Source organism: Paramisgurnus dabryanus, chromosome 24 (assembly GCF_030506205.2).
Source record: "Paramisgurnus dabryanus chromosome 24, PD_genome_1.1, whole genome shotgun sequence".
In the NCBI taxonomy this organism is placed as follows: Eukaryota; Metazoa; Chordata; class Actinopteri; order Cypriniformes; family Cobitidae; genus Paramisgurnus; species Paramisgurnus dabryanus.
In genome coordinates this window covers 11,603,482-11,621,650 of record NC_133360.1, presented here as the reverse complement: position 1 = coordinate 11,621,650, position 18,169 = coordinate 11,603,482, and the positions used below count along the sequence as shown (strand labels likewise).

The 18,169-nt window shown below is 38.9% G+C and overlaps 1 protein-coding gene across 9 annotated transcripts in view; it reads right to left on the bottom strand.

The window, feature by feature from the left end:
- patj (PATJ crumbs cell polarity complex component) overlaps positions 1 to 18,169 on the bottom strand; it is a 108,489-nt gene that overhangs the window by 45,845 nt on the left and 44,475 nt on the right. For 5 of the 9 annotated variants that reach the window (XM_065245254.2, XM_065245279.2, XM_065245294.2 and 2 more), the window contains 2 exons: positions 17,637 to 17,696; positions 13,575 to 13,695 (listed from right to left, as the gene is read on the bottom strand). In XM_065245254.2, the coding sequence (XP_065101326.1) occupies positions 13,575 to 13,695; positions 17,637 to 17,696 (181 nt within the window). The remainder of the gene's footprint in view (positions 1 to 13,574; positions 13,696 to 17,636; positions 17,697 to 18,169) is intronic. The other 4 variants (XM_065245271.2, XM_073813538.1, XM_065245320.2 and 1 more) reach the window with 3 other exon arrangements.

Here is an 18,169-nt window from a genome sequence, read left to right as displayed (position 1 = left end):
GTTCTCCCACTTAGAAATCATGGAGGGGTCTGAAATTGTCATCGTAGGTGCATGTCCACTGTGAGAGACATAATCTAAAAAAGTCCAGATATCACAATGTATGATTTTTTAAATTATTTATTTGTATGATACAGCTGCAAACAAGTATTTAAACACCTGAGAAAGTCAATGTTAATATTTGGTAAGAGAAGCCTTTGTTTGTAATTACAGAGTTCAAACGTTTCCTGTAGTTTTTCACCAGGTTTGCACACACTGCAGGGGGATTTTGGCCCATTCCTCCACACAGATCTTTTCGAGATCAGTCAGGTTTCTGGCCTGTCGCTTAGAAACACGGAGTTTGAGCTTCCTCCAAAGTTTCTCTATTGGGTTTAGGTCTGGAGACTGGCTAGGCCACGCCAGAACCTTGATATGCTTCTTACAGAGCCACTCCTTGGTTATCCTGGCTGTGTGCTTTGGGTCATTGTCATGTTGGAAGACCCAGCCTCGACCCATCTTCAATGCTCTAACTGAGGGAAGGAGGTTGTTCCCCAAAATCTCGCAATACATGGCCCTGGTCATCCTCTCCTTGATACAGTGCAGTCGCCCTGTCCCATGTTAAGAAAAACACCCCGGAGATGCTACCACTCCCATGCTTCACAGTAGGCCTGGGCATGTGCTGGTTTAAGCAGGGGAACCTTCCGTGCCATGCATGATTTCAAACCATGACGTCTTAGTGTATTACCAACAGTAACCTTGGGAACGGTGGTCCCAGCTCTTTTCAGGTCATTGACCAGCTCCTGTCATGTAGTTCTGGGCTGATTTCTCACCTTTCTTAGGATCATTGAGACCCCACGAGGTGAGATCTTGCATGGAGCCCCAGTCCGAGGGAGATTGACAGTCATGTTTAACTTCTTCCATTTTCTAATGATTGCTCCAACAGTGGACCTTTTTTCACCAAGCTGCTTGGCAATTTCCCCGTAGCCTTTACAGCCTTTTGGAGGTGTACAATTTTGTCTCTAGTGTCTTTGGACAGCTCTTTGGTCTTGGCCATGTTAGTAGTTGGATTCTTACTGATTGTATGGGGTGAACAGGTGTCTTTATGCACCTAACGATCTCAAACAGGTGCATTTAATTTAGAACAATATATTGAGAGGAGGTGGACATTTTAAAGGCAGACTAACAGGTCTTTGAGGGTCAAAATTCTAGCTAATAGACAAGTGTTCAAATACTTATTTGCAGCTGTATCATACAAAGAAATAGTAAAAAAAAAATCCATTGTGATTTCTGGATTTTCTTTAGATTATGTCTCTCACAGTGGACACCTACAATGACAATTTCAGACCCCTCCATGATTTCTAAGTGGGAGAACTTGCAAAATCGCAGGGTGTTCAAATACTTATTTTCCTCACTGTATATAACGCACATGCAAAGCAAGCAAAGACGACGCTTTGTAAAGTCCTTAACAGGGAAGTTGTATTCTTTGATTACTCCGCTTTTAGCCACATAGGGAATTTTGAAAGTGCCGCATGGGAACGCTGTGCTGTTCCGGCCCTTAATTGTTATTTGGAGAAATAGCAAAGCTTGAGTCTTTAAATTAGGACACTAGGAGAAAGAGAACAATGTTCTTTACACAATGACAATTTATGTTGTGAATTTAAGTACCGACAAAAAGAACACAGCAGCATCATTACATACACAGGCTGCGAAAATAACGTGTGCTGACTAGATAGTACACACTGAAATCTCCATTTGCTTTGCAACTAAAACGTTGTTGGTTTAAAACCACAATCATTGTGCCCCTGAGCAATACACTTATCTGAAGGTTTCCCCAGGGTAACTTTCATATCTCCATGTTGTTCCAAAACACCAAAATAAAAGTAGATGTTAAACTGACAGTCCTAGTCCTCCTTATTCACTTTCAGTGCATGGAGAAAAAACATCAATCTTCTTCAAATAAATGTCCTAGCGTTCGAAAAACAACGTATATGAAAGTCATAATGGTTCGAAGTGACAACAGCGTGAGAAGAACAACAAAAATGTAATTTGTGGGTGAACTATTTGGGTGACAACTGCTAAGATAAATGCTAAATGCAAACGAAACCAATATGACAATGCTACAGCTTTAATTCAGATCAATGTAAATAAAACTGTTCAGCAGATTATGCCACAAGTATAGTTTGTTTTTTACGTGTACATGAACGTACGCACACAGTCATACACACAGCCTTGAAAATATAATTTATTTGACTTGCACGTGTACGCAAATGTTCGGAGAATGCATCTCCTGGGCTTCATACTACATTCTCCTGTACACGCATGCGCTACCTATGCGTACAAAGTATGCGTTATTGTTGGGTGATGTGCCCCAACGTGAGATCGTCCTATCGTCAGCCTATAAGATTGCCAATACACAATAGTATTACTTGTCTTGAAGGGGTGTTCATAAGACTTTATGCACGTTTATGACAACTGTCATTAAGTCTCATTCGTTTAATTATGTCATTTTTAATGCAAAGATAACATTGTTCGAGATGTTTTTGTTAATATCTGTCATATAGTTTTATAACAGTGTCATGAATATTTTTCTTGACCTCAACTACAGTGGCACAAATATAATCTGTCATTTAAATCTCATTAACTGTTAATACTCTGTCAAATTGTTTTATAACAGCGTCATGAATATTCATCAGTTCTATTAAAAAAAAAAGTGGAGTGTCCTTTTAATGTGAAACTATGATGATAATAATAATAATAACAATAACTATTAGCAACTATCGTCATGAAAGCCTGCAATAGGCCATATGTCTGACTATCGTCGATACACAATAGTATCGTCTATCGGCACAATCCTAGTATGCATAGTTACAAAAATCCAGTGGTGCACAAACTGTACGCTGCCCCTCGTGTATGCGCAAACGCTGAACTATTCTCCTAGCTTTACTTATGGTTAACCACAGTGTCTTTATTGACAGCTAGAAGGGTAGAAAGAGAAATCGAGAGAACATAGTACGATTCAGCACAACACGGCTCAGCTCGCTTTAATTTCCGCAGTTTAGTACCACTTCAAACAGGGTATGGTTGTAGACTTATCGTTATGGTTGCACCACATATTAATCGTAAACGTGACACTAACAAACGCACAACCTAGGAGCATTTAGATGGAATGGTGTTAAAAACTGAGTTTCAACAAAGCACAAACGACGACATCAATTGGTTTGATGATCAATGAATGATCTGCAGTGTTGTACTTCACATTTAGGTATCAGTACGGCTCGCTTGAAATCTCAACCGAGGTGGTACTTAAAAAGCACTAGGCACTGTACACAGTGTAACAGCCCTTAAAAAGAGACCTGTGTCTTCAGGTAAGTGTGTATGAATTGAGGCAAAAGCTAAAGAAACTAGGTCAGCACCAGAAGTGGGAAAAAAACACTACAATAACTGACCTTGATGCACCTTTCTGGAGGAAAGCGTCTTATATGAACAAATACACAACGCTGGCCACTGTAGAAAGACAGCACACGAGAAAAAGAGGGAGAGATGGTTCTTGCCTTTGGCACAGTTAAAATACCAAAAAACAGGTATAGATAGAAATGCTTTTCTTTTAATAATTTTTAATAAGTATAATTAAAAAGTATGGTCAGGAAATCTGAGCAAAGGATCTGAGCCCAAGGCACAAGATGTGTCTTCCCACCATTGGGTAAGTCTGCCATTTCCATGATCCAGTGAATATTTAGCATGAGTTATCTGGGATGGCGCCAGAGCTGTCAGGGTCTTTATACACAGCGCTGGCAGCTGTGCGGCATTGGGCGGCACTCTTAAGGGTGCGCGCATGTGCGAGTGTGTGGAGATATTAATGGTTGAGTGGAGCACGCTCATAACTCTGACATTAGGAAGAGGCCTGCGGTAATTACGGCCCTATCTCTGGTCCCGAATAAGTACGCCCAGCACCAGATAAACGAGGGTCGGCTCTGTGCCAGCGCTGATGGATTGAAGAGTGCTTTCTTCCGCCCTGACACATCTCTATGTGTCCCGTTCTTAAATAATGCACTTCATCTACAAGACAAAAAACTGTGCAGTCACAATAATGTCTTTTTTTGGGTTGCTGAAGTAGTGAGTACTTTTATCACCTTGATCCAACAAAGAGGAAAGGAAACAAAATGACCTTCAGATGCCCGGGGTTTATGTGCGAACATGTGTTTGTTTAAAGAATGTATGGGGTTTAATAAAAGTTATACTAAGATGCTAGCATCTGCTGCGCAATGTTGACTAACACAGAAATTGATTCGTCCAGGGGTTTTAAAGGTGCAATGTGTAACTTTTAAAAGAATCTCTCAGAAATGCATGATAATAAATAGACATAACTATAATATCAGTGGTCATGTTTCTACAGTAGCTCTAAACGGACAAACATTTCTACAGAGCGCGTTTCGTCTCTACAATGTCTCAAACAACAACGTCCGTCCTCTCGCATAGCTTCTACCGTAGCTTCTCTTTGCATTTCGAAATTGAGGATCGTGGTTTGCCGCTAAAATCCCAACATTACACCTTTAAAGCAAAAACTGCTGAATAACACGCAATGCCAAAAATGTGGCCAAAGACATTGTATATAATAATATTGAACACTGCTTTTACTATGAAAAGGGCGAAATGCAACACTCAACATGGCCGCTCTGATGATGGAAGTCCGCCCTCAGTTAAAAAAAAAACAATCATCAATTGCTTGCCAACCGGTGCACATGCGCAGTAGCTGAAAAGACACTTTGAATAAAAGTTGAATTTGAGATTAAAAAACAAAAGTTTTGGTACAGTTGATGTCAGGGTTAATTGTTGGTGATTTTATCACACAATTTGACTTTGGGTTCACACCAGCCGCGTTTGAGGCGTCAAATTCGTGTCTAGTTTGCCGTTTTAACATTTTGAGTTTATACGCTTCATTCACTAGTGAAATTCTAGTCATCGAGACGTTCACGCGGAATTTCACGTCATGGGAGAGGCTTCTGCGACTCCACTCGCTTCCTGTAATCACGTCATTAATAGAGCAAGCTCCTGATTGGTTAACACGGTGCGTTTTTCTGCTAAAGTTCAAATATTTCAAATCGCGCGTTTCCAGCGGCAACACTCGATTCGCGCTAGACGCGCAAATGAGGCGGAATCGCGTCTACCACGCTGCGCTAAACGCCTCATTCGCCCCGCAAGACCTCCAGACGCATGTTTACGCGTCTTCACATTGACTTAACATTGAAATCACTCGTTTGACGCTTCTTCCGCGGCTGGTGTGAACGCAGCAGAAGATATATCTGTCTTTCCCCATTTAAGTAATTACGACTAACTAGTTTTGCATGACTGAAATAACTTCCCGGAGGCGATCTAAACATGGCCGCCTAGTTGCTTCCCTAAAGGGCCTTAAAGATTTCAAGCCCAAATGTCATACTTTTAAAAACCCTTACATTATTCTGCTTCTTCATTTGAGCTTTTTGGCCAAATCACAGTTTTTAACAAAAGGTCAAGTCATTATTGTCTGGGTTATTCATTTTCAATGGTTTGACCATCTGCCTGTAGATAGAAAAGCTCATCTGAACATCCCAGACCTTCATCTGCAGATCAATGCGATACTTAATATTAAGCAGTCATTATACTGTACACTGAAAAAAATTACTCTTACTTAGTATTTTTGTCTTGTATCTAAAATTTCTTAAATCAAGATTTTCTTGATGAGCAAAACGATCCAAGAAAATAAGAATATAAAAGATATCAATTTTTTTTAAATAAAATCTGCAAATGGGGTAAGCAAGAAACTTTTTTCTTAAACACGTAATTCAAGAAACATTTGCTTACCCCATTGGCAATTTTTTTGCTTGTTTTAAGCACAAATTCACTTACATTTTGTATTTTTGTCTGAAAACTAGACTATATTTAATTCATTAAAGTAATTTTGCTCATCCTGATTAAATTTTTTTTTGTACTTAAAGGGGACATTTCACAAGACTTTTTAAAGATGTCAAATAAATCTTTGGTGGCCCCAGAGCACATATGTGAGGTTTTAGCTCAAAATATCATATAGATAATTTATTATAACATATTAAAATTGCCACTTTGTAGGGTGTGTCCTTCAAAATGCAAATGAGTTGATCTCTGCACTAAATGGCAGTGTCGTGGTTGGATAGTGCAGATTAAGGGACGGTATTATCCCCTTCTGACATCACAACGGAAGCCAAATGTCAATGACCTATTTTTTCCACATGCTTGCAGAGAACGGTTTACCAAAACTAAGTTACTGGGTTGATCTTTTTCACATTTTGTAGGCTCATATAAGCACTGGGGACCCAATTGTTGCATTTAAACATGAAAAAAGTCAGATTTTCATGATATGTCCCCTTTAAATCGAGACAAAAATACGAAGTAAGAAGTCATTTTTTTAAAGGCGGAAATGCTTTGTTTAGTTAATGGATGACCTTAGGTTGATTGACAGACTCCTTTCTTTCATCCTCTAAATCACTCCAGTAACGAAGCTTTCGACTACATCGCATTCAACTCCTGTCACTTGTAAGTCAGCTATAAGGGAACAGTGTTGTGGTTTAAATGTTTAAGAACGTGCGTGGCAAGTTTAAACAGTTTAAATACTGCAAGGTAGACTATTAATTCATTAATGGAGACAATGGGGAAACAGAACGCAGGCCAGATTTAAACCTACCCATGTGTTCAAGACAAATGTCTCTGCAGATGGTAATAAAAAAGCTGAATTAAATGTTTTTAGAAGTTTATTACAATCAGTGTTTTACAAAAAGAAACACATAAATACACATCATCTTTAATAAATATATATTTTTTAAAGATTAAATTGATTAATACACAATAAAGAAGTTTGTCCAATAATTATCTCACAGTATATGATGAATAAAAATGTCAGATCAAGAATAAGCAGAGACCACAAATCTTCGAATGCCAAACCTCAGGGCATAAAGAGACCGACCGGTACCCTCAAAAAGACAGCCAAAACCACCAAAGAAGCCCCACCAAGAAACAATCGCCAAAGAAAAGAAACCCATTAATGCGCAACACGTATTCCCACAACACCAGAAACCTGACGCAACAGACCTTAAACACAAAGCAAGATTAAAAGCCTCACAACTACCCTGAGACCAAACTTCATCCCGCAGCCCATAAAAACACCTCAACACTCACAGAGCCGACCAGAAAATGAAAAGAAATGAGTCCTTGACATTATTTTATTCCTGGGCTCTTGTGACGAGAACACGGATTACTATTGAGGAATCCCTGGTCAAACAACAGTCGGCTTCTCTAGTCTGCAAAAGAGAAACAGAGATATTATTTGAACCTTATTTAATATGCCTAATATGTTATGGCAGGGCTAATGTTATAGCTGCTTAAAGCTGAGGTGTTATTTCTAATTATATTGACATATATTTACATATAATAGTACATATATTACATTGCGCTAGCTGCTCAAAAGATCATGGGCTTGAACCCAGGGAACACACATACTGATAAAAATATATATCAAAGTTGCTTTGGATAAAAACATCTGCCAAATTCAAATGTAAATAAATATACGCCACATTATAAAATCTGCTCTAGTTCGAACTTTAAGGTCATCAAACTGCTCTACAACATTGTAATCTCGAAATACAGCGCTCTGCGGGGAAAGAAAACTGCTGAGGCTAAGCAATACGGTTTAAATATATGTACGAAAGCTGTCAAGGTTTCAGGGTCCGTGTAATGAATGCTGATACTCATAAAACCAACCCTCCACCGCCAAGCATAAGAGAGCCAAACTCACGGCCTGACACAAGAGAACAGATGAAAGGATAATCAATGTGATAAAAAAAAGAGGACATAGCCAGCTAAATACTACGAAGATACGATGTGAGGTTTTCCTGATCACTCCCTACTTTTTCCATTCTTATTTTAAATATGAAGAGATAACATTTGCAGCAAGTGCAGAGACCTCTTCTTCTCATTAGCTTCGCTTCACTGTGGCTCTTAATTAAAGCCGGGCTGAAGAAGATCCAGACGACGTCTCGCCAATTTGTCGGAGCGATGAGTCACGTTCCTCCAGAAAACCAGAAGATGAGAGGAGGAATGAAAGATTCGTCTCTTATAAAAAGGCTTGCATTTGCCACAGATACTGTATGAGATGTTTAAAGTGATATTAAATAGGTGTTTGAAAAAAAGTGTAAAAATGTGCAAAGCCACAAAGTAAATCAAATAATTCATAGAAAAACAGGCAGGAAAAACAGGGGGGGGGGTGCGTGTCCGCTGTGAGCGCTAAAACCACGCCCACTTGCGGGAAAGGTGCCATCCCTCTCAACTTCAAATAATGCTACAACCTGAATGGATGCCCGCTATTGTTTAAGGGGCGGGGTTAGGCTTGGTGGCTCCAGTGCATCATCGAGCCACGGTTTTAGCCCCGCCCAGTCTTTGTAACACATTTCAGCAATACATTTCTAACATAAACTATTCTTTAAAACAGGGGTGGGGAACCCTGGTCTTGGAGGGCCACTGTCCTGCAGAGTTTAGTTCCAACCCTTATTAAATACACCTGAAAAATCTAATTGAAGTCTTCAGGATTAGATGAAAATGAAATTCAGGTGTGTTTGGTTAGGGTTGGAACTAAACTCTGCAGGACAGTGGCCCTCCAGGACCCAGGGTTCCCCATTCCTGCTTTAAAATGACTTGATACTGACAAAATACTGAAGGATGTGAATGTCAGGGAAATGTGTGCATATTTGTGCATAGGTGATGGGTTCGATACCCAGAAAACATACACACTGATCAAATGTGTAGTTAAATGCACTGTACATTAGAGTCCTGCAACGAGTCGGGTAAAAGTTGCAAAAACGATATATAAAAACGAGTCACAAATGCATGCAAATGCATGTAAAATCTCTTTACATTTGTGCAGCATGACACATTATCTTACTACACATTATTTGTGCAGCTTGACACTCTTATACTTGTTGGCAGTCACTGTCCATTCGCAAGCATTTTCGTGTAGAAGATGCTTCAGTTTTGAGACATCAATCTCAGAAGGAAAACCTCAACCATAGTTCCAAGTTTCAAAAGGATTTATAGATTTGGCAAACTATGGGCAGACCTCAGACTCAGAGGTTGACTGATTTCTCCTGGACGTTGAAGCAAAGCAGTCAATAAAATATCCAGAACATACCGAGCAACTGTAATGGTACGTTCACACCAGCGCCGGCGAGAGTGTCAAAAAAACGCTCCGGCTGCCCTGCCAACGACGCTATAGAAAAGGAGTAGTGGACGCTCTGAAGCTCTAATGCATTCTCTGGAATCCATTTCTGCTCTCTGATTGGTTGGCCTAAAACATTTCCGCCTCCCGATTGGTTGCCACCAAATCGCGTCATAGTTAATTACCAAAAAGTTGAGTTGATTTCAACTCTCCAAGTCACTCACACCATCCAAGACGTGTCGCTGCTCGCCATCAGGTCTCATTGAAAATTAATGACTTAAGGCCACTTTGACGCTCTCGCCGGTGGCGGTATGAACGCACAGTTCTGAAACCAATTTAATCTTAAAGACTCATAATCAATGTTGGGGAAAGTTACTTTTAAAAGTAATGCATTACAATATTAAGTTACTCCCCAAAAAAGTAACTAATTGCGTTACTACGTTACTTTTCATGGAAAGTAATGCTTGCATTACTTTTAAGTTACTTTTGCGTTACTTTTTCTTACTTGGCTGAGGCTTGATTTCTTTCAGGCCTTGCAGGTGTTTTTATGATCGCAAAAATGTCAAGCTCTGGCCTGCCATCTCCGTTTCTGACTCAAACTGTTCCCGCTCAGGCGCAAAGAGTGCGTAATTCTACGTTAAAATGTTCGGTTTAATTCAGTACATTATTTTATTTTTAAATTGAATTAATTAAACTGAAAAGTAGCTCGCATTACTTTTAAAAAAGTAACTCAAATATCAATGTGTACATTTATAAAGTAATGCCTTACTTTACTCGTTACTTCAGAAAAGTAATATCATTACGTAATGCGCGTTACTTGTAATGCGTTACCCCCAACAATGCTCGTAATTATGTAAAATGTAACGACGTACCATTTACATACAAATGCAATAATTACAATAATTAATATTCAACACCACAGAAACACACAAAGGCTGTCAAAAAAACTCATCAACTATGAAAGAAACCCTGACAGGAAGTGATGTCATCAACACAGCTCCTCACATCACTCCTCCGTAACAACCAATAACCAGTTGAGATTAAGCCGTAGAGGTGCGAGAGATGAAGAAAGCTCTGACATTGATGGCTGTACAGTTAGCTGCCGTCCATTAAAGTCCAACGCTCTAATCCGCCGACATGGGGTCTCTGGACACATCCGCAGAAATCTTCACACGGCATACCGGACGAGAGCACGCTTGCACAAATTCGTACACGCAGGGTGTAACCAGACAGCCTGCCAAACTGCCTAACTGGAATGACTGGAGTTATAAATCATGCAGGCGTAATTACAGTAGGCAGAAAAGGAAAGTGACTGCAGAGGCGTAGCCGGTACACATGCGTGCACAAAAGCACACTATTGGGGAAAGGCTGGGTTGTGAAGAAATCTTAGCGTGAGAAATTCTGTCCCTACGACAAGAAAAGTATTTTACGATCCCTAAAATTCATCTCAGACTGCAAAATGGTGACAAATGTCGTAGTGTGCGGCTGACTTGATGCATGATACATGAGTCTGGAAATGATGACCCTTCATCGTCCCTGGAATTTACCCTTGGACCACCTCTGCATCTATAGACTGCAAGTGTAATGACATGGAACAACCGAAAATGAGAGAGAGAGACCTAGAGGTCTACAAGTGTCCCATTTAAAGAATATTTGCTGGTTGGTAAAAACAAAAATGCAATGCTTTTTATTTAATAACCCTTCCTTGCAAATCTAAAGGGAGATGTTTGTTATTCATCTGCATCCAAGTTCCACCCGGCAGATGATGACTGAAGATCCCAGGCCACAAAGCGCCATCATCCCTTTAGGGCTAAAACTCATGCAGAAGCAGGTAGCGCTGCCAAAGACGAATCTGGAGGGAAAACGCGTCTTTTGGCTGCGGTGAAAAACCTGGCATCTTTTATTGACCATCTTGCGAGTCTTGTATAATTCATTAGTCTGACTGATGTCCTTAACTGAGATAAATTGCCGCTTCAAGGTCCCTACTCCAACCCCAAACTATTGTCTGCTTTTTCTTCTTTCATCGCAGAAGCTAACAGATGGTAGCATTCAGTCATTCTCAAGCACGTATAAATCTGCTGCCGAAACGGTCGGCACCCAACGTCCTACACGCCAGAATGTTCAAACTGCGTACAGATATGAGATTTTTAGGACAAAATTGCAAACCACAAAGTGAGGTTGAAAAGTTTGAGTCTAAACAATGCGAGTGACTTCAAATAAATATGAACTTGGTCAATGCTACAAATTTAATTTCATTTGATTACCTGTAAAAAGCGCCTTAAATATTTATGAGACTATTGTCATTACTTCATTCTATGTTGTATGATGCTAAATGTATTTATAAAAAATTACATTTTGAATCCCAGATTTTAAATGTGGACTGAATACCGGTTTTAAATACACGGGCGCAATCCAAAATACATAGAAGTCAGCAAACCGTGACACAAGGGTTCGTCTTATCGCACATCCTACATTGCAACGCAAATGCTCCGTAATCCTCTGTCAACACGTTTTGGCCCAAGTTTTAAGATTTGCGTTTACTTACATTCAATAAATCCAACACAATGTAAGTTATCTTAATCCACGAGCACACGTTTTCTTATATTGAGGGATTAGTAAAACTGCTGACTGCATCATCCAGAACACACTGTAGTAAATAAGGTTGCTGAGTCTTTTTATTTTTTAAGTACTACTTTCGCACTAAGGCATGTTGACGCCTTCAGCTTCGTACCATTATTTACTACCAACACTTCGGTCTCCCATATGAACAGCATGACTAATAACAGCCTGCTTTGATTTGATTGATGGGAACATGTACTTTAGTCAATGATAAAGTAACCTTAAGTTATATATCGGTGAGGGATCTGTCATTCACAGCGAGACACACACACACACACACACGCATGCACGTCAAAATCAAACCTCAGAAATTCACTTAAGGCTTTGTTGTCCATCAAGTTTGAAAGCAAAAGAGTGATATGTTTACAAATGTTGGGAAAATTGTAACAATACAGCAGTATGAAGTAAGCCAGAGTATAGGGATGTTAATGCTATGGACGTTAACGATAAAGTTTTAACAAGTATAAAAATAGAGTGTAAAAAGGAACGATATTGTTGGGATGAGTTTCAACGAATTTATTTTCTAGCTGAAGAGCAATAAAACATGAATAGCAAATCAAAATTTTATTCGAAATTACAGACTGCAGCACGTAAATTTAAAACCAAAATAACATTAAAGGATTAGTCAATTTTCTTAAAAAAAGCAGATAATTTACTCACCACCCTGTCATTCAAAATGTTAATATCTTTCTTTGTTCAGTCGAGAAGAAATTATGTTTTTTCAGGAAAACATTTCAGGATTTTCTCATTTTAATGGACTTTAATGGACCCCAACACTTAACTGCAGTTTCAAAGGACTCTAAACGATCCCGAACGAGGCATAAGGGTCTTATGTAACGAAACGATTGTCATTTTTGCATAGAAAAATAAAAATATGCACTTTAAAATCTCAACTTCCGGTCCTGTGACATGCCAGTGCGACCTCACGTAATACATCATCACATCAAGAGGTCACGGATGACGTATCGAAACTACGCCCCAGTGTTTACAAGTGTAGATAAAGACGTTGTTGTATGTGGAATGATACCAATTAATGTCTTTGTGTCAGTTTATTGTTTAAAATGGTCCACAAATGTGCGTTTCATATATGTAACACGTGACCTTTCCACGGCATTACGCAATTACGTTACATTTACATTTACACAATTACATTACGCTGGCTCGTCACACAGCCGGAGGAAGATGAGAAGTTGTGGTTTAAAAGTGCATATGTTTTATTTTTCTTGCCAAAAATGACACTCGTTTCGCTAGATAAGACCCTTATGCCTCGTTTGTGATCGTTTAGAGTCCTTTGAAACTGCAATTTTAATCTGCATTAAAACTGTTAAGTGTTGGGGTCCATTAAAGTCCATTAAAATAAGAAAAATCCTGGAATGTTTTCCTCAAAAAACATAATTTCTTCTTGACTGAACAAAAAAAGATATCAACATTTTGGATGACATGGTGGTGAGTAAATTATCTTGATTTTTTTTTTTTTAAGAAAATGGACTAATCCTTTAAGTGTGGATACTATCGTTACAGTTACCTTTATAGTTATCGTCAATATTTTAGTTTTATCACAATCTATCCAAACTTGAGTTGGATTACCTCCCCCTCTCCCAAACCCACAGGCACTATAGAGAGATGAACGATCGACTGAATTTTTCTCAAATTGTTCAAGACTGTGATCATAAATTGCGAAAAGAACAACAGTGAAGGAACACTATAGGCCAGAGCACCATTTCAAAATGACTCGTGATGTTCGTAGAAGGGGAAAACTCACCTTTAGCCTGCTCCTCATTCTCCTCGTCCTCCAGCTGTTCCTCATCTTGCACTTGGCTGGGAGGTCTGTAGGGTGGAGGGAGGCGCATGGGCGGGGGGGCGCTGGCCTGACCTGCTTTCTGCTTAAGAAATCAAAAAAGCAAAGGGCCTTTAGAGCTTTGACAGATCAATCACTGCATCACACCATGGAAAGATGCTATAAACAGATGAAAAGAAAAGCAGAGTGTTAGACATGAATATGAATTAGTGCTGCAGTGAATACAGTAAAGCCCGGAGTAAAGTTAGTTCGAAACATACGCACAATGTCGAATGCACACAGCGTTGCAAAGCATAGTATATATGACTTGTGCGTGTACACAAACGTTCGTCGCACTGTGACAAAATGCAACGCATTTCATGGGGTACATGCTACGTCCGACGGTGTGCGTACACTGTACTGTACGCGGACTCTTGCATATGCGTAATAACAGGATTATACTTTTAGGTTAAGAGGCGAAGGTGAAAATGTAAGCATTTTATCGGAAGAAAATACGTGTAGCTCAGGATGAGTCATCAATATTTTGGTCCGTTTTCTGCGATGACAAAAAGTAATATATAAGAAAAAAAAACGTATGTAACCTAAAAACAAAAATTCAATTTAAATGTATTTGTACAGTGCTTTTTACAGTGCATATTGTTTCAAAGTTGCTTTGCAGTTTATTTTTTACGTGTATGCGAACATACGCGCACAGTCGAACGCACACCGTTGCAAAGCATAGTATATATGACTCATACGTGTACACAAACGTTCGGCGCACTGCGACAAAATGCAATGCATTTCATGGGGTACATGTTACATTCTCCTGTACGCACATGCACAACCTACGCTTAAAAGGTATGCGCGTTACAAATGTCCGGCGGTGTGCATACACTGTTCTGTACGCGGACTCTGGCGTATGCGTAAAAACAGAATTATACTTTTAGCTTAACAGGCGAAGGTGAAAACGTAAGCAGAAAATACGTGTAGCGCAGGATGAGTCATCAATATTTTGGTCCGTTTTTTTGCGAGGACAAAACTAAAATGTAAAGGGTGTTGCACACCGGCCGCGCCGTTCTAAAAAAAAAAAATCGAACCCATTGTTTTCTATGAGTATACACACACCGGCACCGCCAGGTGGCGCCTGTCCGCGCCGCCCAGCTGTGACTCAGGAAGTTGCTCAAATCCCTGTCGCGCCACACAGCGCCACTCACATAGTTTAACATTAAATAACATCATATTTGTCCCAAATCATTAACGATTAACATTGGCTGGTAACGTATATTTTGCATTTTGAAGTAGACGCTATCTGACGAAGCTCGCGCTATTTAATGTGCACTTCCGGTTTGCAATACCTCCGAGTTGTCCTAGACGCGACTCGACGTGGCCAGTGTGCGATCCCCTTAATAAGAAAAAAAACGTATATAAACTAAAAACTAAAATTCAATTAAAATAATGCTGGGCAGAGATTAATTGCGATTAATCTCATAAAAAATAGTGCTGTGTGTAATTATTATGTATATATAAATAAATTATAAAAAAATGTTATATATAAAAAAAAATCTGAAATGAGTATGTGTGTTACACACAGTACACACATTATGCAAAAAAATCACTTTTATTTTGTATGTGATTAATTGCGATTAATCTTTGACTGGCTAATTAAAATTTATTTGTATAGCGCTTTCACAATGCATAATGTTTCAAAGCTGCTTTGCAGGTTTAAAAATGCAGGTTTATGTCAGAACATAAAGTTTTTAGTACAAATTATAAGTTTTTATGTTTATATTTTGTAAAACGAATGTGTAAAATAGCAACGATACGAACAAAATGTTTAAGTAAACGGAAGTACCTGCAACTGCTATTTTACCCTGAAAGTTGGCAAAAAGATCTAAATTGTTAAGGTGCACTAAGAGATAAATGAGAAATTTTGATGTAAGTTAGGGCAATCTACAAAAGTCTAAATAAATGAGGAGCGTTTTGAAAAAATAATAAAATATTTATATCCATATGGAAATAGATTTCTCAGAGCTCCCTCTTGTTAGACAAAAATTAATAGCTAATTAGTTACATCAAAAGTGAGTGAGTAAGTAAGTGAGTAAGTGAGTGAGTGAGTGAGTGAGTGAGTAAGTTAATAAATGAGTGAATGAGTGAGTGAGTGAGTGAGTGAGTGAGTGAGTGAGTGAGTGAGTGAGTGAGTGAGTGAGTGAGTGATGCAACTGGCAATAACAATAACAGCTATAACAGGAAGAAACCATAAATGGTAACAACTAAAAAAAATCAAGAAGTGGGCTAAAACCATCAGTGTGGTTAAAAAGCCTTGGGTGATGGTCCTAAGAATAGTTTGCTGGAATGCCACTGCTCAAGTTTTCAATATCTCAATATGTGGTACTTTAACCCACACTGATTCTTGACAACCCAAATAATATCTGTGCCTTTATTGGACCCCAAGGGCTACAACTGTCAGACCGAATTCATTAATTCTTTTGAGCAGATGTTACATACAATCTCATTCCTTTTCAGTGTGAAATATATACAGTGATATGATCCATACTGTATTTATGTACCATGGTATTTAAATGGCACTATAAGGTAAAAAATCGGGACACACGTGACCTGATTAAATTTATACTTACTGTTTACCCAAAATATAGCTTTGTTGACTAATATGCATTTATGAATGTCGCATGGGTACAGTTTGTAAGGTGCATCAAGAACTGAATTCCAAGAACTGAAATGATTTTTTTACTCTTTTTGGAGTTTGGTGGCACCAGACCAGAGCCAATTATCAATTGAGTTATTAATGAAACATAGTTTAAATTTTTACATTTTTACAAAATCGTGCGGTTTTACAACCGCAAAACTCAGCCTATGCCAAAAACATGGTAATACTATGGTACTAATGTAATAGCTGTGATGTTCTTATACATTTACTATTGTAAAAGTTCAACCCAAGTCAAATTTTAATGAAAGCGCTGCTGGAGTACATGTAGCTCACATTAGCATTGTTTGCGAATCTATTAGCATCTCTGGCAGCTCTATTAACATTAATAAGATGTGACTTTCGTTGCTCCCAAATGCGTATTGCTGATTAATATCTAATTAACAATGGAAAAACGATATGGATGGAAAAACACAACTAGCGAACAATAACTAGCGACTAATGAATAAAAAAACGAGGCAACTTTGGGCTAATGTTGCTATGCTAGTAGTAGCTAAACATATTTGTGCCCAATATATATAAAATATTGTTTACAACACACAACAAAACTTTGTTGATACTATTTTTAAAATCAAGTGTGGTTTCGTTAGATTACATTTTATTTTCTTTATTTCTAACGTAATAGCGTGTTTTTGTTGATACCGGTTGAAATGTTAATTAAATTTGCTGAGTGTAATTAGAGGGATTGGTGTTGCGATTGCTGTAATATATTAACGTAGCCTCAGGAGCCGAATGCAACTAATGGATGGAGGAGCTATTAGGCAAATTACCGTCGTTTCAAATTAATTGCTAGATAAAACGTTTTAATCAAAATGCGGCTACTCCAGAGAAAGATTTCAAATTGAAATTCTTCAGCGGATCTCTCGGGAACAGACTCCATTTCCTTAGAACTATGCAAAATTTTCCTTTCTGTGTGACTATGGTTATAACGGAGTCGGTGTGATGGTTTGTATTTGATCCTTACTGTATACAAACACTTGAACCAGTGGACACACAGTGCCTCAATAAATAGCATTCTGCTTCGGGATCGTTACAAGCAGCTGGGTCATAATAACTGCATCATTATGGAGACTGCAGAATCTATAGCAGCGAATGGTGCACATTTTAGCTTAAATCCTGACACAGCAGGCATCCACTTACAGAAATACAGAACGAAGCAGTAAAGCACCAAGAACAAATTTCATAAAAGATTAGATAGACAAAATTGCATCAATTGCACCAGTACAGCATTTGCATTTTACTGTGTGATTCAGCTCGAGGATCCCAAACCCTACAGGCAGACAGCCCCAAACTTAGAGACCCGACATCACAGGTCTATAACTCACCTGGGCGGCTTTCCTCTTAGCTTTGTGCTGTCTAATGCTGGGAGCTGTCACAGAAACAGGCTGCAAACACAAACATAAAGTCATCCAAACTGGCTCAGGAGATCTGTGCATTTCCGAAAGTGCACGAAATCAATTATCTCAGGCAGAGAAAGACATCAATCATTGCTATCCTGTTAGCGACGTTGTTATTATTTAAAGCTCTCTGTGCTTTTTGAAAGGCGCTATTTGCATCTGGCCATGGTACAACACAACCACTGGAACACCGAACAACCAAACCTGCACTGATCCTACATCATTTGAAGAGCTCAGATGCAAAACCCTCTAAGTGCGTCTGACAGATTTTCTTGTAAATACTAAATGAGCATTTTTTTATCAAACTATTAATGGATTCCGCAAAGAAATCGGTATTTCGCAACGGCTGGGATTAAGTGGATTTGAATTGCAAGTATTTGATGAACGTATAATGGTGCATTCACACCAGATGTGGCAAGCGCGAGTGATCTACATGTAAGTCAATGCAAAGACGCGAATAG